This window comes from Xyrauchen texanus, chromosome 3, assembly GCF_025860055.1.
Source record: "Xyrauchen texanus isolate HMW12.3.18 chromosome 3, RBS_HiC_50CHRs, whole genome shotgun sequence".
Taxonomy (NCBI): Eukaryota; Metazoa; Chordata; class Actinopteri; order Cypriniformes; family Catostomidae; genus Xyrauchen; species Xyrauchen texanus.
In genome coordinates this window covers 9,024,762-9,049,935 of record NC_068278.1, presented here as the reverse complement: position 1 = coordinate 9,049,935, position 25,174 = coordinate 9,024,762, and the positions used below count along the sequence as shown (strand labels likewise).

Genomic DNA, 25,174 nt, shown 5'->3' with positions numbered 1-25,174 from the left:
GTGAAACTTGGATATTATATTAATTCATTACACACAGACTGATATATTTCAAATGTTTATTTCATTTAATTGTGATTAAAACTGACAGCTAATGAAAATACCAAATTCAGTATCTCTGAAAATTTGAGTATTACTTAAGACCAATACAAAAAAAGGATTTTTAGAAATGTTGGCCAACTGAAAAGTATGAACATGAAAAGTATGAGCATGTACAGCACTCAATACTTAGTTGGGGCTCCTTTTGCCTGAATTAATGCAGCAGTGCGGCGTGGCATGAAGTCGATCAGTCTGTGGCACTGCTCGGGTGTTATGAGAGCCCAGGTTGCTCTGATAGTGGCCTTCAGCTCTTCTGCATTGTTGGGTCTGGCATATCGCATCTTCCTCTTCACAATACCCCATAGATTTTCTATAGGGTTAAGGTCAGGCGAGTTTGCTGGCCAATTGAGAACAGGGATACCATGGTCCTTAAACCAGGTACTGGTAGCTTTGGCACTGTGTGCAGGTGCCAAGTCCTGTTGGAAAATGAAATCTGCATCTCCATAAATTTGGTCAGCAGCAGGAAGCATGAAGTGCTCTAAAACTTCCTGGTAGACGGCTGCGTTGACCTTGGACCTCAGAAAACACAGTGGACCAACACCAGCAGATGACATGGCACCCCAAACCATCAATGACTGTGGAAACTTTACACTGGACTTCAAGCAACGTGGATTCTGTGCCACTCCTCTCTTCCTCCAGACTCTGGGACCTTGATTTCCAAAGGAAATGCAAAGTTTACTTTCATCAGAGAACATAACTTTGGACCACTCAGCAGCAGTCCAGTCGAGACGCTTCTGACACTGTGTCTTGTTCAAGAGTGGCTTGACACAAGGAATGCGACAGCTGAAACCCATGTCTTGCATACGTCTGTGCGTGGTGGTTCTTGAAGCACTGACTCCAGCTGCAGTCCACTCTTTGTGAATCTCCCCCACATTTTTGAATGGGTTTTGTTTCACAATCCTCTCTAGGGTGCGGTTATCCCTATTGCTTGTACACTTTTTTCTACCACATCTTTTCCTTCCCTTCACCTCTCTATTAATGTGCTTGGACACAGAGCTCTGTGAACAGCCAGCCTCTTTAGCAATGACCTTTTGTGTCTTGCCCTCCTTTTGCAAGGTGTCAATGGTCGTCTTTTGGACAGCTGTCAAGTCAGCAGTCTTCCCCATGATTGTGTGACTGAGACTGAGACTTAGACTGAGAGACCATTTAAAGGCCTTTGCTGGTGTTTTGAGTTAATTAGCTGATTAGATTGTGGCACCCAGTGTCTTCAATATTGAACATTTTCACAATATTCTAATTTTCTGAGATACTGAATTTGGGATTTTCATTAGTTGTCAGTTTTAATCATCACAATTAAATGAAATAAACATTTGAAATATATCAGTCTGTGTGTAATGAATGAATATAATATCCAAGTTTCACTTTTTGAATGGAATTACTGAAATAAATCAACTTTTTGATGATATTCTAATTATATGACCAGCACCTGTATATATATGTGCTCAGCACAAAACAGCCAGTTCGTTTAAAAGACTGTTTTGAGCAGCTGTTTCTGTTAGGGTTACCTTGTCTTGTTTTACCGTTGCCCATTTGGTTTCCATTTTTGTCCCTTTTGTTTTCCGTAGTTTTCACTTTTGTCCCTTGTTTAGCTCCACTGTCTCACTAGTCTATTGTTTAAAAGAACTACACTTCCCAGTATCCACCTGTCATCATCACTGCCATTTTGTTCATTGTTCTCACCTGTGTATCATTTGTAATCATCCTGTCCTTGTGTATTTATACCCTGTCTGTTTGTTCAGTCGGTGTCTATCGTTGAATGTTGTTAGCCCGGTGTGTGTTCCCTGCCTGTGTTTTCAGTATTATGTTTATTTCCCCATTGAGGGTTTTCCTTTGTGTTTTTGTGTTCCAATAAAGTAAAGCTGCACTTAGATCCACTCTCCTCGTCTGCCTTCGCTGTCTGCATTCGTAACAGCACGAAAGACCACAAATGGATCTAGCGGCTTACTACAAGGAGCCTGTGCCCACGCCTTCCACGGTCAGCGAGCCTGTGCCTACGCCTGTCACGGTGAGCGAGCCAGCGCCCACGCCTGTCACGGTGAGCGAGCCTGCGCCTACGCATGTCACGGTGAGCGAGCCTGCGCCTACGCATGTCACGGTGAGCGAGCCTGCGCCTACGCATGTCACGGTGAGCGAGCCTGCGCCTACGCATGTCACTGTGAGCGATCCAGCGCCTGTCGCCTCTACCGTCCCAGAGCCAGCGCCTGTCGCCTCTACTGTCCCAGAGCCAGCGCCCGTAGCCTTGACCGACCCAGAGCCTTCCTGGGCTCTGCCACGGCCCCGCCATCCGTGGCTCATCCTTCTACGGCGTCAGCCTCTCGAGGCCTCTTCTAGGACTCCTCTTCCAGAGTTTCCCGGGGCTCCTTCACTTGAGCCTCCCGGGCCTCCCAGAGCTCCGCCTCTCGAGCTTCCCAGAGCTCCGCCTCTCGAGCTTCCCAGAGCAGAACCTTCTTGGGCTCCGCCACGGCCCCGCCGTCCGCAGCTCTTCCGCCTACGGCGTCTGCTTCTCAAGTTCCTCGAGTCTTCCAGGGCTACTCCTCCCGAGCTTTCCAGAGCTCCGCCTCCCGAGCTTTCCGGAGCTCCGCCTCCCGAGCTTTTCAGAGCTCCGCCTCCCGAGCTTCCTAGAGCTCCGCCTTCCGAGCCTCCTGAGCTTTCCAGAGCTCCACCTTCCGACCTTTCCAGAGCTCCACCTTCCGAGCATCCTAGAGCTCCGCCTTCCGAGCCTCCCAAGCTTTCCAGAGCTCCGCCTTCCGAGCTTTCCAGAGCTCTGCCTTCCGAGCTTCCTAGAGCTCCGCCTTCTGAGCCTTCCAAGCTTTCTAGAGCTCCGCCTTTCAAGCTTTCCAGAGCTTCACCTCTCGAGCCTCCCAGGGCTCCACCTCTCAAGCTTCTCGAGCCTCCCAGGGCTCCACCTCTCAAGCCTCTCGAGGCTCCCAGGGCTCCACCTCTCAAGCCTCTCGAGCCTTCCAGGGCTCCGCCCCTCCAGCCTCTCGAGCCTACCAGGGCTCCGCCTCTCAGGCCTCTCGAGCCTTCCAGGGCTCTGCCTCTCAAGCTTCTCGACCCTTTGAGAACTCTGCCTCTCGAGCCTTCCAGGGCTCCGCCTCTCAAGTCTCTTAAGCCTCCCAGGACTCCGCCCCTCAAGTCACTCGAGTCTTCTAGGGCTCCGCCTCCCGAGCTTTCTGGAGCTCCGCCTCCCGAGCTTTCTGGAGCTCCGCCTCCCGAGCTTTCCAGAGCTCCGCCTCCCGAGCTTTCCAGAGCTCCGCCTCCTGAGCTTTTCAGAGCTCCGCCTCCCGAGCTTCCTAGAGCTCCGTCTTCCGAGCCTCCTGAGCTTTCTAGAGCTCCACCTTCCGACCTTTCCAGAGCTCCACCTTCCGACCTTTCCAGAGCTCCACCTTCCGAGCTTCCTAGAGCTCCGCCTTCCGAGCCTCCCAAGCTTTCCAGAGCTCCGCCTTCCGAGCTTTCCAGAGCTCCGCCTTTCAAGCTTTCCAGAGCTTCACCTCTCGAGCCTCCCAGGGCTCCACCTCTCAAGCTTCTCGAGCCTCCCAGGGCTCCACCTCTCAAGCCTCTCGAGGCTCCCAGGGCTCCACCTCTCAAGCCTCTCGAGCCTTCCAGGGCTCCGCCCCTCCAGCCTCTCGAGCCTACCAAGGCTCCGCCTCTCAGGCCTCTCGAGCCTTCCAGGGCTCTGCCTCTCAAGCTTCTCGAGCCTTTCAGAACTCTGCCTCTCGAGCCTTCCAGGGCTCCGCCTCTTAAGTCTCTCAAGCCTCCCAGGACTCCGCCCCTCAAGTCACTCGAGTCTTCTAGGGCTCCGCCTCTCGAGCCTTCCAGGGCTCCGCCTCCCAAGCCTCTCGAGCCTTCCAGGGCTCCGCCTCCAGAGCCTCTCGAGTCTTCCATGGCCCTTCTCCCCGAGCCTCCTATGGCTCCACCTCCAGAGCCTCCTATGGCTCTGCTCCCAGAGACTCCCGAGCCTTCTAGGGCTCTGCCTCTAGAGCGTCCTACGGCCCTGCCTCCCGAGCCTCCTACGACTCTGCCTCCAGAGCCTCCTACGGCTCCGCCCCCAGAGCCTCCTGATCCTCCTACGGCTCCACCTCCCGAGCCTCCTACGGCTCCGCCCCCAAAGCCTCCCACGGCTCCACCTCTTGAGCCTCCAGAACTTCCCACGGCTCCGCCTCCCGAGCCTCCTACGGCTCTGCCTCCCGAGCCTCCTTGGGCTCAGCCTCCAGAGCCTCCTACGGCTCCGCCCCCAAAGCCTCCTGAGCCTCCTACGTCTCCACCTCCAGAGCCTCATATGGCTCAGGCCCCAGAGACTCCAGAGCCTTCCTCGGCTCCGCCTCCTGAGCCTTCCTCGGCTCCGCCTCCTGAGCCTTCCTCGGCTCCGCCTCCTGAGCCTTCCTCGGCTCCGTCCTCAGAGCCTTCCAGGCCTCCTGACCCGGCCCCTGTCCTGTGGCCTCCTCCCAGGCCTCCTGACCCAGCCCCTGTCCTGTGGCCTCCTCCCAGGCCTCCTGACCCGGCCCCTGTCCTGTGGCCTCCTCCCAGGCCTCCTGACCCGGCCCCTGTCCTGTGGCCTCCTCCCAGGGCCCCTGACCCTGTTCCTGACCTGTGGCCTCCTCCCAGGCCACCTGACCCGGCCCCTATCCTGTGGCCTTCTCCCAGGCCCCCTGACTCAGTTCCCGTCCTGTGGCCTCCTCCCGGGCCTCCTGACCTGGCCCCTGTCCTGTGGCCTCCTCCCGGGCCCCCTGACCCAGTCCCTGTCCTGTGGCCTCCTCCCAGGCCTCCTGAACCTGCCCCTCTCCAGTGACCTCCTCCCCGGTCCCCCAGACCTATCCTTGCCCTGTGGCCAGCCCCCAGACCACCTGAACCTGTCCTTGTCCTTTGGCCAGCTCCCAGGCCTCCTGAACCTACCCTTGCCAGACCACCTGAACCTGTCCTTGCCCTCTGTGCCCCCTTGGACTTCCTGCCTGCCCTCTGTGCCCCCCTGGACCTCTTGTCTGCCCCTCGTTGCCCCCTGGACTGCCTGTCTGCCCCTCGTTGCCCCCTGGACTGCCTGTCTGCCCCTCGTTGCCCCCTGAACTGCCTGTTTGCCCTTCGTTGCTCCCCTTGGTCTGTCTGCCCACCACAAGCTTCCCCTCCAGTCAATGGACATTTGTTCTTCCTGTTTTTTGTTTTGTCACTGTTGATCGTCTGGAATCCGATCCTTGAGGGGGGGCTATGTAAGGGTTACCTTGTCTTGTTTTACCGTTGCCCCTTTGGTTTCCATTTTTGTCCCTTTTGTTTTCCGTAGTTTTCACTTTTGTCCCTTGTTTAGCTCCACTGTCTCACTAGTCTATTGTTTAAAAGAACTACACTTCCCAGTATCCACCTGTCATCATCACTGCCATTTTGTTCATTGTTCTCACCTGTGTATCATTTGTAATCATCCTGTCCTTGTGTATTTATACCCTGTCTGTTCAGTCGGTGTCTATCGTTGAATGTTGTTAGCCCGGTGTGTGTTCCCTGCCTGTGTTTTCAGTATTATGTTTATTTCCCCATTGAGGGTTTTCCTTTGTGTTTTTGTGTTCCAATAAAGTAAAGCTGCACTTAGATCTGCTCTCCTCGTCTGCCTTCGCTGTCTGCATTCGTAACAGTGTCATTATTACATCACTTCAGCCCCTCTCTCCTGGTAAACAGCAGCACGAGTGCAGTTTGCACACACACAACATGATCGCATGGCTCTGGGACATGATCTAATCATAAGTGCAAACATGCAAAGTTACCGCCACCATGCATTTGTAATTGGAAAAAACATTAAACGAGTGCAGAGTTCGATTTTTCAGATAAACGATAAATCTGTAAATGTTACAATAAAACATTTAGGTTAAAGGAAGTGGTACTAACCTGTGTGTATAATATATATATATATTGTCCGGGACAAGTGGATTTTTGAAGGGGCAAGTGAAAGAGAATTTTACTTGCTCGACTGGACAAGCAGACTGATTAAAACATAAAAAATTACAAAATATTTAGCTATATTTGTGATAACCTAGGCCTGTGTCACTTATTAGAAAGTTAATATTCTTATTCTGCTGTTGAAAGTAATCCAGAGCACGTAATTTTATAATTCGCTAGTGATCTAGTAACATCATTTATTTGATAGCCTTTATTGTACATGGTAGATCTTGTTGCAATAACATGATGAAACCATTAGGAGACCATTAACACACTGGGATTGAGACGTGTGTATTTAAAGCATGGGAAAACATCCTTAAAAAATAAACCATACCATGTGAGGGGCAAATTCTAAACAGCATTTTGTGCTCTTAAAGGGCACTGCGTGAAGGGGACACACTCGAAAAGTGTTACTGAAAACTCAATAACAGACCTGGTCCTAACATGTCTCCTCTACTTCTCCCTGAGTCACCCAGCCCCCCTGGGTCTGGACGCGATGGCGCATACATGGCCCTGTATGCGTTTTTCCCCAGTTTCTCTGCTCCCGGGAGTCTTGGCCAGAGTTCGCAGCAAGGATCTTGCCTCTTACTAATAGCGCCACGCTGGCCGAACAGGGTATGGTTCTCGGAGCTAATATCTCTCCTCGACGGCTCGCCTTGGGCCTCCTGTTAGGACCAGGACTCCTTCTTAGGACTAAGCAATAGTCCTGGAGGGTCTGGTTGAGACCCCCTTTGAACCTCTAGAGTCAGCGTCTGACAGACTTCTGACTCTCAAGATGGTCTTTCTTATGGCGATCACCTCTCTAAAGAGGATTGGGGATCTACAGGCTTTGTCTGTTTGGCCGGCCTGTTTAGAATCTGCCCCAGGTATGGCTAAAGCTATTTTGCACCCTCATCCTGACTACCTTCCTAAGGTGCCTTTTTCGACATTACATTCGGTCACTCTTGAAGATTTCTGCTCCCCACCGTTTTTAACACCGGAGCAGGAAAGTCTTCACAGACTTTGTCCAGTCCGTGCCCTTCAGACCTACGTCCACCGCACTAGCCAGTGGTGTAAGTCAGGGCAATTATTCGTCTGCCATGGGGGGCGCAACAAAGGGGCGGCCGCCACCAAGCAGACTATGTCGCATTGGGTGAGGGATGCTATTACCCTGGCCTACGAGGCGCGCGGTCAAGCTTTGCCAGTAGGTATCAGGGCTCACTCCACCAGAGGGGCCACCTCCTCTAAAGCCTTGGCTAGAGGGTTCCCTCTATACGTAGATTTCAATGCCCATAGTTTTCTGTTTATGCAACATTTGTACAACAGGCCCCAGGTGATTGTCTCAAAGAATCGGGCCAAAACTGAGTGCCCATGAGCAAAAATGTACTTCCAGGCTTGTATGTGCCAGCCAAGGAACTGCCATTGAGCTGAATGGGAATGCAAATCTGTAGCTTTGTCCTGGAATTATAGACGTGCTTGGGTTTACTTCAGAGCCTCTTCGCAGGCTGTTGTAACATGAATTTATGGATGTTTAGGTAGTTAGTGTATGAATTGGTATTTAGCTGACTGACAGCTATAGTGGATTGATGGATGGATGGATGGATGGATGGATGGATGGATGGATGGATGGATGGATGGATGGATGGATTGATGGATGGATGGTTGGATTAAGAAAATCTTTGAACACTTTTTGAAATCCATGGTGGAACTTGGATCAAGAGAGATCTTCAACTTAACAGTTCTTACCTCTGTCTCTCGATCTCACTCTCAGATCTCTCAGTTTCTTATTGTTGTCCATCAACATGCCCATCTCTCTCGTCTGCGTCAATTCCCAAAATATTTACAGCAGTGCACTGCCTGACAGATAAAATGTAATGACCGTCAAATCCTTGCTTTCTACACCACCATTTCCACAGGGACCGTAACAGTTGACACGTAAAGCCGTAAATTTGCAGTGTAACAGTGCTTACTGCCCATTTGTCAAAAAGCAAAAATACAAACTTCAACTGTTTACACATAAGCAAGCTTATTCATAATCTGTCACAGCTGTCTCATTGCCTTCTTCTACACTATTCAAAGATTATTGATCATATAACATAATAATACATCTTATGAATGGAGAAGTCTATTAAAGCAATAAGTCACCAGAGGCCGATAGTGATTGTACCACAGTGAAGGCCATGGCTTATGGTAGCTAGGGCAATATGCTAAAAGACATTGATGTTCATTAAATAATGCCATCTATTAATAGCAATTATTACAATAAAAAGTTCTTATACAAATATATTTTAGTTAAGTACCTTACTCTTGTTTAACCCTCATCCTACCAACATATTTAACATACAAGGACTACCAGGGACCCCAAGAATAAATTACTGTAACAAACAACCATCATAGCAAAATGTTAACTTGTTTCTTATTAAAATTAGTTATGTAATGAATGTTATCTGAAAATAAATAAATAAATAAACAGATTATTATTATTTTAGGAAAGTTACAGTTAATTTGTAAAACGAAAATATATACTTTTCTTTAATACAAATTGCAGCTTTTATACCAAGTGCAATCCACATTAGTCCTTAAACGCGTATTTACTATCATTTGAATCTAGTATCATTTAGTGTTCAGTTATTTCAAGTAAACATTATTTGTGTTATATTTATATGGTGAAACCAACCGGGGTCATTTTGACCCCAATACAAAATCATTGAAATAAACCCACAGCCTTTCAAACTTCAACAGCTTTTTATTTTATTTGTCTTTCAATACAAAAGTAGATAGAGACCTTGGTCTCAGTATGACCCCCTGTCAAAATAAAGGCTGAATAAATGTAATTCAAATTTAGGTTTTTCAATTTGTACATAATGTAAAATAAATTATGTTTACATTGAACTATTATAGTTATAGCACACGATTTGGCTCATGCAATGCTCAGGGCATACTGGCATGTGACAGGAGCAGTAAGCATTTGCTACCATCCTGTCTGTCTTTCGGGAGCAAAGGCTACATACACCTTTTTCGAGTAGATTTTCCAACCGATCGTTGGACGTCCACAGCAGAAGCTGGAGTTTTCCTCACTCCCATGATAGTCATTGCTGCTCAGATTGGGGCTTGGAGGATGGCAGTATCAGCTCTCCTCTTCATGTGTGGCATGACCCGGGCATGCCCCAGCTGTCAGCATGCCCCAAAGTTCCCCATCCAGATGAGGAAGGCAGGGATGGCAGCAACATCCACCATGTTCATAAACAGCACCATCGGCCATCTGTATATTTTTCATCTGGTTGGAAAGTTTTGGCTAGATATTCCAGATTATCCACACCAATTTTGGTTGCTTTGTAGTTTAGTATGATCTCTGGTTTCTGCTTCTCGCCTTCATCCTTCGTATCATGGTGCATGGAGGAAAGTGCCGGTACAGCTTTTCCTTTTGCAGGTACATATGACACCATGATAAGCTGCCCATGAAAGCCAAACCATGAACATTCGAGCTCTCTGTCATTGTTAGCCTTCATCTCCTCTGGGATATGTGGCTTGTTTGACTTGATAGTGCCAACATATGTCAGTCCATCTTCTAGTAAGACTTCAGCTAACGGAATGGATGTAAAGAAATTGTCGGCTGTGGAATTTCTGCCACTTTTGCACCAATGAAATCTTAAACATTTAATTTTTATTTATATATTTATTTGTATCTGCTCCTATACACCATTATCTGTTGTTGACACAAAATATAAAAGGCAGTCTAGTTCACTGGTCTCTTCTTATAAAATACAGTACTTCACACTAGCATGTGACATTGGGCATTAGAAGATATGGTTTTACTTTTCTGAGTTTTAGGAGGAGATACTGAAGCAATACTCTGTCATTCTTCTGGCCTGTCCCAGAGTCCCTGGATGTAAATTGATATAGTTTTGTCCTGCCCTCCCACTGGCAGCAATATTGGAGAAGAGAGAGGGGAATAAACCCTGAGGCGACAGCATGTCTGGACAGCCCCATTTTTACTAGTCCCCTTGTGACTATGCCACAGTCCTCACTCTCCTTTACACATACACACAGATAATACATCTCAATCATACATGGTGGGATGAATTTATGCACATTTATAATCTGTCCCCTTATCTATAGCTGTGTTGGTCTATAACCTGCATGTGCAAAGCATACACACATACATAAATATATCCCAATGTCATAATGCAAAAATGGTTTTAATACTCTGGAACCTACACAATCACACTGGAAGTCGGAATGTTGCTTCCGAATGTTCCAGCACCATCTCCCATCAGACATATTTGCATTTGGTTCCAGTGTGTTTACCTCCTCCTGTGGCGCAACCAGAAGTAAGTTGCGTTAGTCACATGGTTCTTGGCTGCGGTGAAACCAGGAACTAATCGTGTTGGTATAATCATAGATGAGTACGATTCGGAGGTTTAATTTTCTCTAAGAATACATTTTTACTCCACTGAATTCCTCTTCACTGTTTTACATCCTTTAAAAGTAAAAACAACTCAATTTGTAACTCACTTTTGGTGCCACTCTTGAAAATTTCACCCAGAAACTGGATTTCAAATGTGCCCTTACGTAAAAATAAATAAATAAATACTTCATGTTTTGTCCACTGGGGGCAGTGTTTTGAATTTTGCTAAGCACAGACCAATTTTAGCTCAAGAAAAGTCAACATACTTTTTCCGAATTTACTGTAAAAGATCAATCTGCTGGACAAGGGTTCCCAATGCCTATTGTACTAAGGGGCCTTGGTTTGTTCCTGGCAGCAGATACCCTGATCCTGACCCAAATCCTAAACATATGGCACCTGTAAGGCTGAGTACACTTTCAGGAACAACCTGAGGCACCTTTCTTACATCACGGCTGATTTCACTAAGAGCGGGCTGCAGATGAGCAATAGAGGTGATGACATCTGAGAGCCGAGTGTGCCCCCTGCTTCTCTGGAGAACATTACTGCTCTAGGCTACTGACTACCCAGATAGCAAGGAGATGTCTATTCAACGTCTATTTTTTCCATTTCAATTTAGGGTAGGGATCAGTCATCGATCAATTTCACTGTGTAACAATTGTTTTAAAAATGTTTTGGTTCCTGGGTAGTAAGTGTTATTTCCTAATTGCTTATGCCTCAAAAGTATAGAAAAGGGCTATTATTATTTGTATATATTCTATTATAACTTTGCTTTTGTGACCAGGACAGTGATATTTTGAAAGGTACCTATTTCCCAGAACATTCCAGATAGATTCAGTGCTGAGTAAACTTGGAGTAACTTCTAGAACTTTCTAGAACGTTTCAGTAATATAAATAGTAGTATAAATAAAGGGGCCTTAAGCCCACCAGTTCAGTTTAGTTCCAGCTGCCTAAGAGGATACATATCTGCATTTTTCTGAGATGACATCAAGAGGCTGCAAGCATCTGGCAGATGCATTTTACTATGCCTGTGGCCAATTTATCAAGACGAGTGAAAATGTACTCTGTGGAAGCATTTGCTAAGATGTCTGAGGCCTACAAGGTATATTTCGGCATGCCTGTCTGGGATCAAGACAAACCCTGGGCACCTAATTTCACCTGTGAGCACTGCAAAAAAACTCTGGAAGGTAAGATGGACAATTGTTTCTCTGAATTTTTTGTTATAAAATTTGTTAATTTTTTTAATTGTAAAAATACAATTAATTTTAAAATGTTTTACCATTTTCAATTTTATTGAAAAAAATATATCATATATGAAAATTTTTGCAAGAATCTCTTACACATTAGTCATGGGTGAAATAAATGTATTTTTGTAGGATGGTACAGAGGGGAAAAGAGAGCCATGAAGTTCAGTATCCCAAGAATTTGGCGGGAACCCACTGACCACTCAAGCAACTGCTACTTCTGCATGTTGGACCCTTCCAAACGTCTGACTGGCAAGAATGCACCTGCTATCACATATCCGGACCTTCCTTCATCCATTGCCTTGATGCCACACTGCCATAAGCTCCCCGTACCCACTCCTCCGGAGAGAGAGCAGCCATCTTTAGAAGTGAGCAGCACGTCAGAGAGCAAGGAAGATGTTGTAGATCCAGATGACAATTTCAGAGGAGAGAAACCCATACTACCCCAACCAAAAGACCTCAACAACTTGATTAGAGATCTTGGTCTCACCAAGTCCAATGCCGAGCTTTTGACGTCTAGTCTCAAGCAGTGGAACTTGTTGGATGAAAGTGTGCAAGTCGCAGATCAGAGGAAGCGTCACCAATCTTTTTCCAGCTTCTTCACCCGTCAAGATGGGCTCTGCTTCTGCCACAATGTGACCAGTCTGTTTGAGACAATCGGGATCACCTGTAACCAGAATGAGTGGCGCTTCTTCATTGATAGCTCATCCAGGAGCCTCAAACCCGAGCTGCTCCATAATGGTAACAAGTACCCGTCTCGCCCTGGCTCACTCTGTGCACATCAAAGAGGAGTACAATGTCATCAAGATCTTGCTGGACGCCTTGAAGTATGAGGAGTATGGCTGGGAGGTCATAGGAGACTTGAAAATGGTAGCATTCCTGATGGGTCTCCAAGGCAGTTTTACCAAGTTTCCCCTGCTATCTTTGCCTTTGCTTTTGTATTACTTTAGTATAAATACATGTTAATTTGGCTTCATATGTTGTTTTTTCTGACTTTATGTGAACGAAAAGACAAATTTGCCCGTTTTCTCATTGGAAATAGGTACATTTCAAAATATCCTGGTCACAAAAGCGAAGTTTGTGCGGAATAATAGCCATTATCTATAGTTTTGAGGCATAAGCAATTAGGAAATAACATTTACTACCCAGGAAAAAAAATTGTGTTACATAGTGTTTTCAATGTTGAATCAACATTCACTATTAGGTCAAAAATAGAACATATATTCAATGTTGGAATGAGGTTGATTCATCAACATGTACCACCGATCCATTTGGTTGAAATCTTGTTTTGTGTTGAAACTTGGTAAGAGAAGTCGGAATTCTGTGCACGGGCCAACCATCAGTGGATGCATCGCTAGAAAAAGGTAAGCATTAATGTACTCTTATTTATCATTTTACACAATGTTTTGTCAGTCTGTCATTGAATATCACTTTAGATTTGAATTGTTTTAAACGTTAGTGTTTTAAAAACATTCTCGCTTGGTCATTTTGTAATTAAATGTCCTATTTACAGGCAGCCAGTAACTTAGGAAAATGTAGACAATTCCCCATGTTGGACTCATTTCAGTTGTTGTAGATGGTCAACTTCAACATGATCAGTTTCACTCATATTTTATAAACTTTAACTGGAGCCTGCAGTTGTGCCATGCGCACCACACTGAGCCAATAATTCACAAGGTGAATAAATGTTAAAATTGTCCTTACTTTCTCAAAGACTGAGATTTAATTTTAGGGACAAACTTGTGGCATTTTCTGCACTAATGTACATAGAGGTCCAAATGAGCATGGCTATGGTAGACTTTTTGAATTGATTGTGAATTGATGCCAGAGTTTTAAGTCACATGACCTCAGTATTTGGAGGGACTCTATTTCAATAATTTTCCCATAAATTTGGCTAACTTACTCACTGCTCCTCGCTTCAGCCTCTCAAATGCTGTATCACCCAGGATACAAAAACCTTTATAGGACTTTGAAGGCATCATAAGAGTTGTTATAGTATTGGCAATACTCCTGTGACCAGATAAGATTTGATACTGAAGTGGGTCATATAGCACTATTTGAATTACTTTGTTTTTGCAGGTCTTCCGTTTTTCTGTGAGCCCCATTTGAAGACTGAGAATTTACAGATGGTTGCCTTAACCATTGTCCATCTGGACAGATGTCTATTCCAGTCCTACCTACACCACACAAGACTTTATTCTGCTTTTCTATGGATGGCTGTCTACTGTCAAGTTCTCTTCAAAATTAGATGCATGCAAATATAACTTGAACTGCAAGAGCAAATAACTTGTTCCAGTTGCATAGAATCCCTTAAGTTAAAGGGATATTTCACCCAAAAATGAAAATTCTCTCATTATTTTCTCACCCTCATTTCATCCCAGATGTGTATGACATTCTTTCTTTTGCAGAACACAAACACATATTTCATAAGATTATTTCAGCTCTGTAGGTCCATACAGTGCAAGTGAATGGTGACCAGACCTTTGAATCTCAAAAAAGCAGATAAAGGCAGCATAAAGTATTCAATTTGTCTCCTGTAGCTTAATCAATGTCTTCTAAAGTGATCCAGTCAGTTTTTGGTGAGAACAGAACAAAATGTAACTCCTGTTTCACGATACATCTTGTCATAGCAGTCTCTAGGCATGATAATGATTTCTAGACTGCACAGTGTACTAGATGGCACTAGGAAGTGTAATTGAACCTGAAATCATGATCGCCAAGTAGGCTGCTGAATATATTTTTGTGTATTCTCACCAAAACTGATTGGATTGCTTTTTGGAGCTTCAAAGTTTTGGTCACCATTCACTTGCTTTGTATGAACCTACAGAGCTCTTGATATTCTTCATCTGCAGATAAAGGAAAGACATACACATCTGGGATGACATGAGGGTGAGTAAATGGATTTTTGGGTGAGCTAACCCTTTATCATTGCTCCTTTGCAATAATAAAGGGTTATGTAATAATTTACATTTTCTCATAATTGACTCATGCTCATGCCATCCCAGATGTGTATGAATTTATTTTTCTTCAAATGTGTTCAGCAGAAGAAAGAGTCAAATATTTTAGCTCAGTAGGTTCTTATAATGCAAGTGGATGGTGATCAAACTTTTGAAGCTCCAAAAATCACAGTCAGCATAAACGTCTTCCATATGACTCCAGCAGTTAAATGAATGTCTTCTAAAGTGACACAATCACTTTCGATGCAAAAAAGATCAATATTTAAATACTTTATAACTCTAAATCATTGCTTTAGGTCAGCAGCAGTATGCACATGTGACATAATCGCATTGACATGTTCATATGAGAACTGACGCACATGTGACACACACAGAATAGCAGCGCTTTTTACAGCGGAGTAGGAGGAACACTGTACAGAAACTTATGGAATGCGGCTCTAAATGTGGGTTTTATTGATCAGAGGTAAAAACAAAACAGACAGGAATAAAGGAAACATCCACGATGGGGAAAAAAAGAAACCAAAACATGAAAATGTCCAGGGACCGTGAACAGGGCTAACCATTGACTTCCAGACATCTACAAACAATGATCGACAATGACTGGGGAACAAACAGGGTTTAAATACACAGGGAGAGTGATGATCAAACGACAAACAGGTGAGAACAATGATAGAGTGCTTTCAGGGATGAGGGCCGGGAATTGTGGGAAATGTAGTTCATGACAGGTGACAAGAGAAACACGGGGCAGACAACAGGGGATCGTAACAACTTATTTGATTTTGGTTTAGATCTGTATTTATTGGTTTGTTCACTGACACTGTAAATTCTAATTAGTTAAGCTTACTTAAAAAAAGCATTTCAAGTTAAGTCAAATCGAGTCAACCTTTATTTATAGAGCAAATTTAAAAACAACAGAAGTTGACCCAAAGTGCTTTAAAGATTTAAAGACTGATTTAAAGTTAAATAAAAACATTTAAATACAACATCATGCATTAATCCACTTCAACCTATTCAATGATCTATTCAAAAGCCACAGAATAAAAATACTAAGATTTAAAATGGCTAGTGATGAAGCTGACCTCACATGGAAAGGAAGACTCTTCCATAGATTAGGACCTATCACAGAAAAGGCACGGTCACCTTTAGACCTATAGCGGCAATGATGAACCTTCAAAAGAAGTTGAACAGAAGACCTGAGTGCTCTGGTGGGGGTGTAGGGGTGCATGTAAACCGATTGCCTTTAAACTAGCCTGTAATTTGTTATTATACATCCATTTGTGTATGCAACAGTGTGAAGGCATTTTTTCTATAATTGGCTGTTAAGTTTTAAGATTCATATACTGTAGAAAAAGTTAAAATTCTCCATAGAATTATGTATTTGTAAATGTATATTTTGTATAAATAAAACAATGAGTATCTGAATGTACTGTGTGTTAAATAAAGAGTACATATATAGGCAGATTTATTAATTTTGAAGGATTTGGGATTTTAAAAATATGTTGATTGCATAACGTTGTTTCACCCAACTAAAATCTACGTTGTTTCAACGTGAGGTAAGCAAATCAAATAGATTGATTTTATGTTTGTTTTTAGTGGAGTGAACGACAATGAGCAAAAAGATGTGGAATCAACATCGGAGATGAACGTCGTTTCGATGCCGTGAGAGACATTGATTCTACTATGTCGGTTTGCTATCTGGGTATGTCGCCCATGCAAGGTTCCACCACTGAAAAGAGGTTAATGCTTGCTAAAAGGAGCAGAAAAATGTCTACTGAATCAAACAAAACCTAGATTAGAGCATATACATACAAAATGGAATGAATTGACAAAGAAACTGCCATTAATTTCTTTTCTTCTATGAATCGAAGGTGGCAGAACACTGTTCCAGATCATTTTGGACCAATTTAACCCCTAGCATAATACATATGTACAACATGTAGATTGCATATATTTCATTATTTCAAAAATGTAATTCTTCTACATTTTTGATGCACATGTGACTGTGGAATTATGTTTACTGTGCAATTGGTGCATGTCTGTTTGCACAAGGTTGTGTTGTGTTCAAGACAGAACATCTGGTTAAAAAGTCTGCAGACCAGTTTAGGGTATTTGGGTCACTTCACATAGTACAGAGATGAAGGGATAGAGAGAGAGAAGGAGACAGACTGATATGTGGGGAGAGTGGGAGGGATTAGTGAGCATATGGGATTGTGATTTTGTGGATTAAGCAGGTGTTTTAAGAAAACACCACACAGCTAACCAATAACAAATCATCTTTCAAGCCTTCATGATTCAGGCTCTTTTTACTTTAAGCCTTACCTGGCAGCACATATAATCCACATGCAGTATATGATCATATATATGATTACATATATACATATGTGTATATTCTGGAGTATTACGTTTCCAAAATGAAAGTTTTTGAACCTCAAGAGATGGTGTTTGGAACATTACAGTACTTTTAAAAGTACTCTCTAATAAAAGTAGAAGAAAAGAGTGACTTATTATGTTACAAATTCAAAAAGTATCTACTTTCAAAAGTTACTGTACTTGTTACTTCTGAACAGTATTTGCTTAACTTATATATGTATGTATTATAACATATTACACTACCTTGGGTTTCATAGTAGAATTACAAGTGGCAGTGAGATTACGATAGGAATGACAATGCCAAAATAATAATAATAAAAAAAGTTAATAAGAGGTGTTTGCTAAGACAAGCATCACTATTCCTGTTGCTCAAACTGATTGCTCATACAAGGTTTAAGAACTGACAGAGTTAAAATTTTGCTTGGTTTATAAAAATAATATCTACATGCAGGTAGGTATTGAACCTGTGTCAGTGAACCTGGGTCAGTTATTAAAAATAAAGATCATACCACAACACGCACATGCCATATGAGACTTTAGTGTTATTTGTGGACAGAACTGTAAATGTGTGTATTTAATTTTTAATTGAATTTGAATGATTTATAACATTTTTATTGAATACCTTCTAATAGAAAAGTGTGTTCTTATAATGTTACATTTATGCTGTACTATTTTCATTGGGATGGACTGGAATTAGCCAAATGACTTTCAGTCCAATATGTTATTGTTTTATATAGGGTACAAAGGCTCACCTAAAGGAAAATTAGATTTTTTTCTTGTCAAGAAGTGTATCAAAATTGAAAATAATATATTTTTTTATTGAATATTGATGGAAAAACATACTTTTATAAAAAAAAAATGTATCCCCTTTTCTCCCAATTTGGCATGCCCAATTCCTACTACTTAGTAGGACCTCGTGGTGGCGTGGTTACTCACCTCAGTCTCAGAGGACAAGTCTCAGTTTCCTCCGCTTCTGGGACAGTCAATCTGCGCATCTTATCACGTGGCTCATGACACGAAACACCATCCAAGACCAGGCGATCACCAGGCAAACAGAGATTCCTCATGTGGAGGCTCATGTTACTCTATGTGATCTATGCACTTACCACACACCCCATTGAGAACGAGAACCACTAATCATGACCATGAGGTGGTTATCCCATGTAACTCTACCCTCCCTAGCAACCAGCCCAATTTGGTTGCTTAGGAGACCTGGCTGGAGTCACTCAGCACACCCTGGATTCGAACTTGTGACTCCAGGGGTGATAGTCAGCATCAATACTCGCTGAGATACCCAGGCCCCACGGAAGATTGTTTTGATACAAATTATCAAAAAAGGCCCCAGGGGATTAAAGTGATACAGTGTAAATAAAAGGACAATAGTTTAATAGTTATATATATAACAAATATATTCAGTTATTAAAACAACTTTTTTTTTTCTAAAGAATAAATGTGATAATTTTAGGAATTCTCATTAGCAACATAAACTTGCAAAATTACAAACTTACAAAAGTGATTAAATATTTGATCAAATTACCTCAAAATCAAACTTCAGACATTTTGCCGTGTAAAGTGATTTGTTGCTGTTTAGTGTTTTAGGAGAAAATACAATCCAAAGTGCCTTTTACCCCGAGGGGCCTTTAGCCCATTGTACCCTACTGTTCCACCATAATTAGTGAATCCTATAATGTCCATGACATATAGATCGATGAGGCCAACAGTTGAATTAAACTGTGACTGCGAAATGGCTTAGAAACTAAGCATGACTAAGCAATTGGTTGTGATTTAATTAACCTGAGCTGCCATGTAAATTATGTTTCCATTTCATTGACTTTAAGTGGAACATCAGAAAGATCTGTGCAAGGTATTAACTTGTGTTCCTCTCTCTTTCATCTATCTCCAGGGTGAAGAATAGAATCCTCAGCGGTTGGAGTCCATCTTCCGTAAATAACCACTGCATTGTGCTTTAAAAGGAGAGTGGAGGCGAGAAGCGCCTGCAGGAGAGTTGCATGATGGCTCCTGAGGGTATTGGGGAGGTTCGAGACTTTCTCTTCTTACTGCTGTTGTGCCTCACATTATTGGAGCTATTGGAGATTGCTGCAGCATCTACACAAGGGTTGGATGGTGAAGGTGACATAGTTTGCCCTTCTGTATGTCGCTGTGATGAAGACTTTATTTACTGCAATGATCGTGGACTGAGCGCAATCCCACCACTACCGCCATCTGCATCTGTCCTTTATCTTCAGAACAATCAAATTGATAATGCAGGGCTTCCCAAGTCCTTGGAGCATCACACTACAGTCCGTGTTATATATCTCTATGATAACGAGCTGGATGACTTTCCAATGCATTTACCACCTTTGTTACGGGAGCTTCACCTCCAGGACAACAACATTAGAGTGTTGCCACGGGCTGCACTTGCTAGACTTCCGCTCCTTGAAAAGTTGCATCTGGATGACAACTCTGTTTCTACGGTCAGTATTGAGGACCAGGCCTTCGTGGACAACCCACGACTACGTCTGCTTTTCCTTTCCAGAAATCACCTCTCCAGCATCCCATCTGGTCTTCCTGCCTCGCTTGAAGAGCTCCGTTTAGACGATAACCGAATCTCCACAATTCCCACTCATGCCTTCCGTGGTTTGTCCTCTTTACGCCGCCTGGTCTTGGATGGTAATCTTTTAGCTAATCAACGAATAGCTGATGATACGTTCTCACGCCTGTCAAACTTAACAGAACTGTCCCTGGTGCGTAATTCTCTTCAAACACCCCCTCTTAACCTGCCCAGTGCCCACCTGCAGAGACTCTTCCTTCAGGACAATGCCCTTATACACATGCCTCGGGGTTCACTTGATGGGATGCAACAACTAAAGTGCTTAGATCTATCTGGAAACAACCTGACTACTCTTCCCAGAGGCTTGTTCAGGGATTTAGAGAGCCTAGGGCAGCTACTTGTGCGAGGCAACCCTTGGCATTGCGGGTGCAACTTGCGCTGGCTCCATGACTGGCTGGAGGCAAAGGGAAACACAATTACAGTGAGAGGCTTAATCTGCCAGACACCAGAGCGAGTCAGAGACATGGCACTTAGAGACCTCACAAATCAGATGGATGAATGCGAGTTGGCTGCTGCTGGCGGTGGAGGAGTAGGTGCAGGGATTGGTGTTGTAGGTAACAAAGTGAGTGGAGGAGTGGTGGGTTCTACCACTCTCTCTCCCCCTCAAGGGTCCCTTTTTACTCTCAGGTCCAAGCGGCCAGGTCTGGGTCTCCCAGAAACAGGGTTGGACTACACATTAAGCAGTAGTGGTGTGGGAAAGAACCTGGCCCTGAATGTGAAACCTATATCCAGTGACAGCATTCGGGTTACTTGGAGCGTGGCACAAACCTCTTCCTCCTTTCGATTAAGTTGGCTTCGTCTAGGAACCAGCTCTGCCATGGGGTCCATCACAGAGACCTTGGTTAGAGGAGTTCAGCGTGAGTATCTTCTTACCTCCCTACAGCCTGCTTCCAGCTATATCATATGCATGGTGCCATTAGTGTCTAACAGTGGAAGCAGAAGTAGTTTGCCTGGGGGTGACACAGAATCAAATGAGGTTCCAGTTTGTGCCAGGACTGAAACATCCAATTCCAACCAGCCTGATGATGAAAGTGAGGACCAGAGCTCTGATCACATGACCTCTCTTCCACTTGCTGGAATTATCGGAGGTGCTACTGCAGTAGTTTCCCTCACTCTTATCATTGCCATTTTCTGCTGGTATGGGCACCGTGCAGGACGACTCGCCTCAAGAGACCACTACAGTCGCAGTAGTTCTCGCAAGAGCAAACACTATGATGACTACATTGAGTCAGGCACCAAGAAAGACAATACTATTTTAGAGATTAGAGGTCCTGGATTTCAGATGATGCCAATGGCAGCAAGGCAGCACCTTGAACCCAAACCAGTACGAGAGGATTACATTATACACACTATCTTCCCCTCCAATGGCACAGGTCTATATAAGCCACCCAATAACATGACCAGTTCTGGTTATGGTACCAACCGTGGCTATAGAGAAGGAGGCATTCCAGATATAGATTACTCCTACACATGATACCCCCGATTTAACAAGTATAATTAGGAGTCATGCACTGCATTGATACAAAGTTTTTAATCCTCATGGGCTCTGCAGAATCCCTTTGTGCCTTCTGGTCTCCATTACAGTGTAGCCTGCTGTTCATGACACTACAAAAATTTTAATTGGCCCAGATGCTTATGGGAAACAGCATTATGAGTGCAGTGCCAGGAGGTGATGATGCCATTTCAGGTGGTGATACCAAATGCTATTTTCACCTCCTGGTGCAATGATCAGTGTCCCTGACATTGCTGTTTTATCTCTGGCTGGCACACTGAGGTGGATTCAAGGGCAGATCACACAGCAGTCAGTTCACAGACTCTTTCTCATAGAGCTCATTACTTAACTTAGGAGGAAGGCAATTTTTTGCATTGAAAATAAACAACCTGCATTATATTTCAATATTTTTCTCCTATGGTTAAAGAGTCCCTGAGTTAAAGATTTGAACCATGACTGTTCATTGGCTAGAAATGGTTTTGAGTCCAGCATCAGGCCAGACTTTCTACTTTGAATAAGTTGGAAATGTTTTTGGCAAGTGAACCTTCAAGACAATGCATGTGTTCACACGATTGTTTATTTTGGAGACTTGAGCTGCACAAGACATGGCGACTACTCATTTCTACTGAAGGTGTCTCGGCCAAGCAAAGAAAAGGTCTTCAAAAGCTACAGTTTTTACAGGTTTTAAATGCCTAAAAAATAAACTTAATTAAAATCTAAAACACCTGATAGCTGCCTGATGCTACTACGAAGACATCCAGCAAGCGTTTTGCTGACTGATCTGCTTTCAGACTGGGATTAAGTGAAGATAATTTGTGAAATGGGTTTATGTGTCTTGATAAACTCTTTTAAAATTTCAAATTATAACTGAATCCTGGTGTGTTGATAGATACACTAATGCACACACTGGATATTGGACATTGTCATGACTCTCTTCACTTGTTGTTTGATTTTTTGTTAGCTCTTTTTCAATTTATGTTTCATTTTCAATTTTAAATATAACTCATACAGCCCTACTTATTATTGATAGTAATCAAATAAGGGGTTTCCATAGTTACTGGAGTTTTAAATGAAAAGAAAAAAAAACTGTCAATGGTTGTTCACCCACTGCTAACCCCAGCTTCACCAGCCAAACAAGCCAAGCTCCCCTACAAACCAGTTAGCACCAACATGAAGTATGTCCACTTTTTAAATCTAGAATATTTCTTGTGGTACCACACTAATGTGAATGGAAACTTTCCATACAAAAAGTTGAATACAACCCCTGATTACATTACAGTCTGTTCTTTTATGTCAATCAAAGAGCTACTGCCTCTATGCTGAATAACGTAGATGATGGGGAATGCTGATCTAAGATCTGTGTAAAAGTGAAGGCTTGCCCAACCCAACCCCTAAAATCCAATGTCGAAATGGGAGATGGTTGGTGGGAGGTTGCTTAGCCACATTCTTAGTACAAAATTACATTCTGTAAATCACCTATTTATGTCTCCAAGTGGCACAGGTATTTTTTTCAGCAGCATGATATGAACAGAAACAGAAAAGGATATGTTCTCACTGCTTGTACTGCTATGAGTAATGAAAAGTAGAGAGATGGTGGTAGAGGGAAACCAGGAATCTGAACCATAACACTGTGGACCATCACTGTGGAAGAGGGCACCAGAATTATTTTGTAAGATTGATGCATTCATTCCTAAAGATACTTTTTTCTGTATTTCCTTGTATGGAAATTAAGTAGTTTGTCAATGTCTTCAACCCATTCAGTTGAGCCAACATTAAGACAAAATGCTAATAAAAGAGCACTTATTAGAAAATGTACGCAATGATAATGAGATAAAGAGATAAAAGATTGTGTATGCTTTGTTTGAAAGATCTATCTTAGGTCTCCATGACATTTCTGTTCTGGTTTGCTGTATGTTTAATTTATTTATGTGAAGGGATTGTGGAGAATTCAAGACAGCTCACACTTCCTTGCATTGTATGCATTATTTGGCAATGTGTTTGACAAAATGAGATGGAGAGAGAGAGAGAGTGAGATGGAATGTCCAAGACTGAATATGCAGGGAAAAATTTAACCGAAAAACAAGAGTTCTGTTCCAAAACCAACCAAGCTTCCTACCTAGACAGCATTGTAAGTCTTCACAGACACTCCCGACACTGTTTTAGAAAAGTTATTTTGCCATTTTGGCCAAAATATTAAACAGCATCACATGTATACTTTAAAGAGAAGGCCATTCGAGTAAACGTTGTGACAAGCTCAGTGAAAAAATTATCTAAGATGGTGAATGTGTCGAGAGAAATGTTAAATATAAATAGATACATTTTATTCAATACTTAAAATTATCCATAATTTTTTCAATCTAATGGAAAATAGATAATTTTATTCAACATTTGTTTGGGCAGTGTATTTTTTATGTTTAATGGAGTTTCGTGTTGTTAGCTTAGCAGCATGCTAACGTCAAAATTGCACCTCATGCGTTTCTCGTGAGTGGTGCATTTTTGTTGCTGCCATTGAAGAGCCTTTCAAACCAATCACTTATGAGGTTTCATTTTAGTTAGGTTGCTGCCTTAAAAGGGTAACAGCCTACTTAATGTAGGCAGTTGGCAGCATAGAATCTCATTAGGTTTTGTAACAGATCTGGACTTAATGCTGCTGCAGGGCCATAACCCATATGAATTCTACAGTTATGTTCATATGTGCACTTTCCTGCTGTGTTCTGTTATGTTAACGCTCAGTTTTTTTCATTCCCCTCTGCTCAAAGAATATTCTTTAATGCTGTTTAAGATATGGAAATTAATCTGGCCTTCCTGGCATTTCTGTTCAAACTGATGGTTTAGCCTGACTGTGTAGTGGGTAATGATGGTGTGGTTGTGCTTCTTTTAGTGCGTACAACCAGGGTTTGATTCTGCCTTTTGTCCCACTTTTTACCATTCTGTTCCCTGTCTCCACTCTTTATATTTCCTTTAATATTAATTAATGAATATAAAGATTAATTTCCTATCATTGATTTGGTCACGGTAAAGGTCAGGGAGTTGAAAGAAAGGTTTTATCCAGGTCAAATTAACCATGGTTCCACATTGTGTCGAATGAAGTGACACAAGGGGTCTTCCTGGGATGCCAAACATAACTCTGAACCTGAGAAAAGGCCAATGTCAAGTTGGCAGACAGAATTTGCATGCCCTGCCCCGGACATACAGGTATAAAGGGAAGTGGGGCAGCAAGTGCCAGTCAGAATATTTCTTCGGAGCCGAACGGTTGTGCAACAAGCAAGCTGAAGTTCACTACTGTTTCACTCACCTCTGTCTGCGAGAAGCATTGCTGTTGGATCTACGGCGCGTTTCCAGCTGGCGTTCTCTCTTTGCACGCTGTGCAGTCTACGCCCCTGGGGACTTTGACATCGCTTTGTCACTGTTAAAAGAGTTTGATTTCTCTAAAAGAGTTTGAGTTTTCCACTCACAAAAGAGAAATACACAGCGGCGTTGAACGTCCTTTTCAGGACGCGTCTTTTTCAAGATGCCTTTCTGCCACAATGTTGTTCCAGGATGCTGTATACCCAAGACCGACGGCCACAGACAGGAGTCCGCCCAGCCTGTGGCGGACTCGCAGATGGCCGACATGCTTGCCCGGGCTGCCGTGAGCGTGGGCTTGGACTGGAACCCTCCGTCCTGCCCACAGCCTTCGCGGCTTGACGACTCGTACCTCGGCTCCGGGCACCGCTCACAGCCACGCCCCCCCACGGTACCATTCTTCCCGGATGTGCATGACGAGCTGACGCAAGACCACTCCATCCCGTGGTGGAGGGCCGGGAGGAGAATCCTTGTTTGCATTATTTTAATTTGCCGAACCGCCTTCGGGCTGCGGTACCCACATTCTCAATAAAAGAGCGATTTCCTCACTCCCTGGGTCATCCGGCCTGTGTGCGCCATTCTCACGGCACCCCAGCCCCAAAACACAACAGTCCCAGGATGCAGCTTCCTCGCCTCCGGCCCGCGACAGCTCAGCCCCGGCAGGCCAGCACTGACGAGTTCTGAAGACGCCTCCCTAGGACCTCTTTCTCAGTCTCTAACCCGCCCCCTGCCAGGTGTGAGGAGCAAGGTATGTGTTTT

At 43.6% G+C, this 25,174-nt stretch overlaps 1 protein-coding gene across 1 annotated transcript; it reads left to right on the top strand.

Moving 5' to 3' along the window:
* Positions 1 to 18,976: 18,976 nt before the first annotated feature.
* Positions 18,977 to 21,052, top strand: LOC127631368 (leucine-rich repeat transmembrane protein FLRT1-like). The gene has a single exon (XM_052109469.1). It carries the CDS (start codon positions 18,977 to 18,979, stop codon positions 21,050 to 21,052), a length of 2,076 nt encoding a protein of 691 aa, XP_051965429.1.
* Positions 21,053 to 25,174: the final 4,122 nt, after the last annotated feature.

Bases quoted from the DNA above. Each gene is read 5' to 3' on its own strand.
- LOC127631368 (XM_052109469.1), top strand. From the start codon at position 18,977: ATGATGGCTCCTGAGGGTATTGGGGAGGTTCGAGACTTTCTCTTCTTA.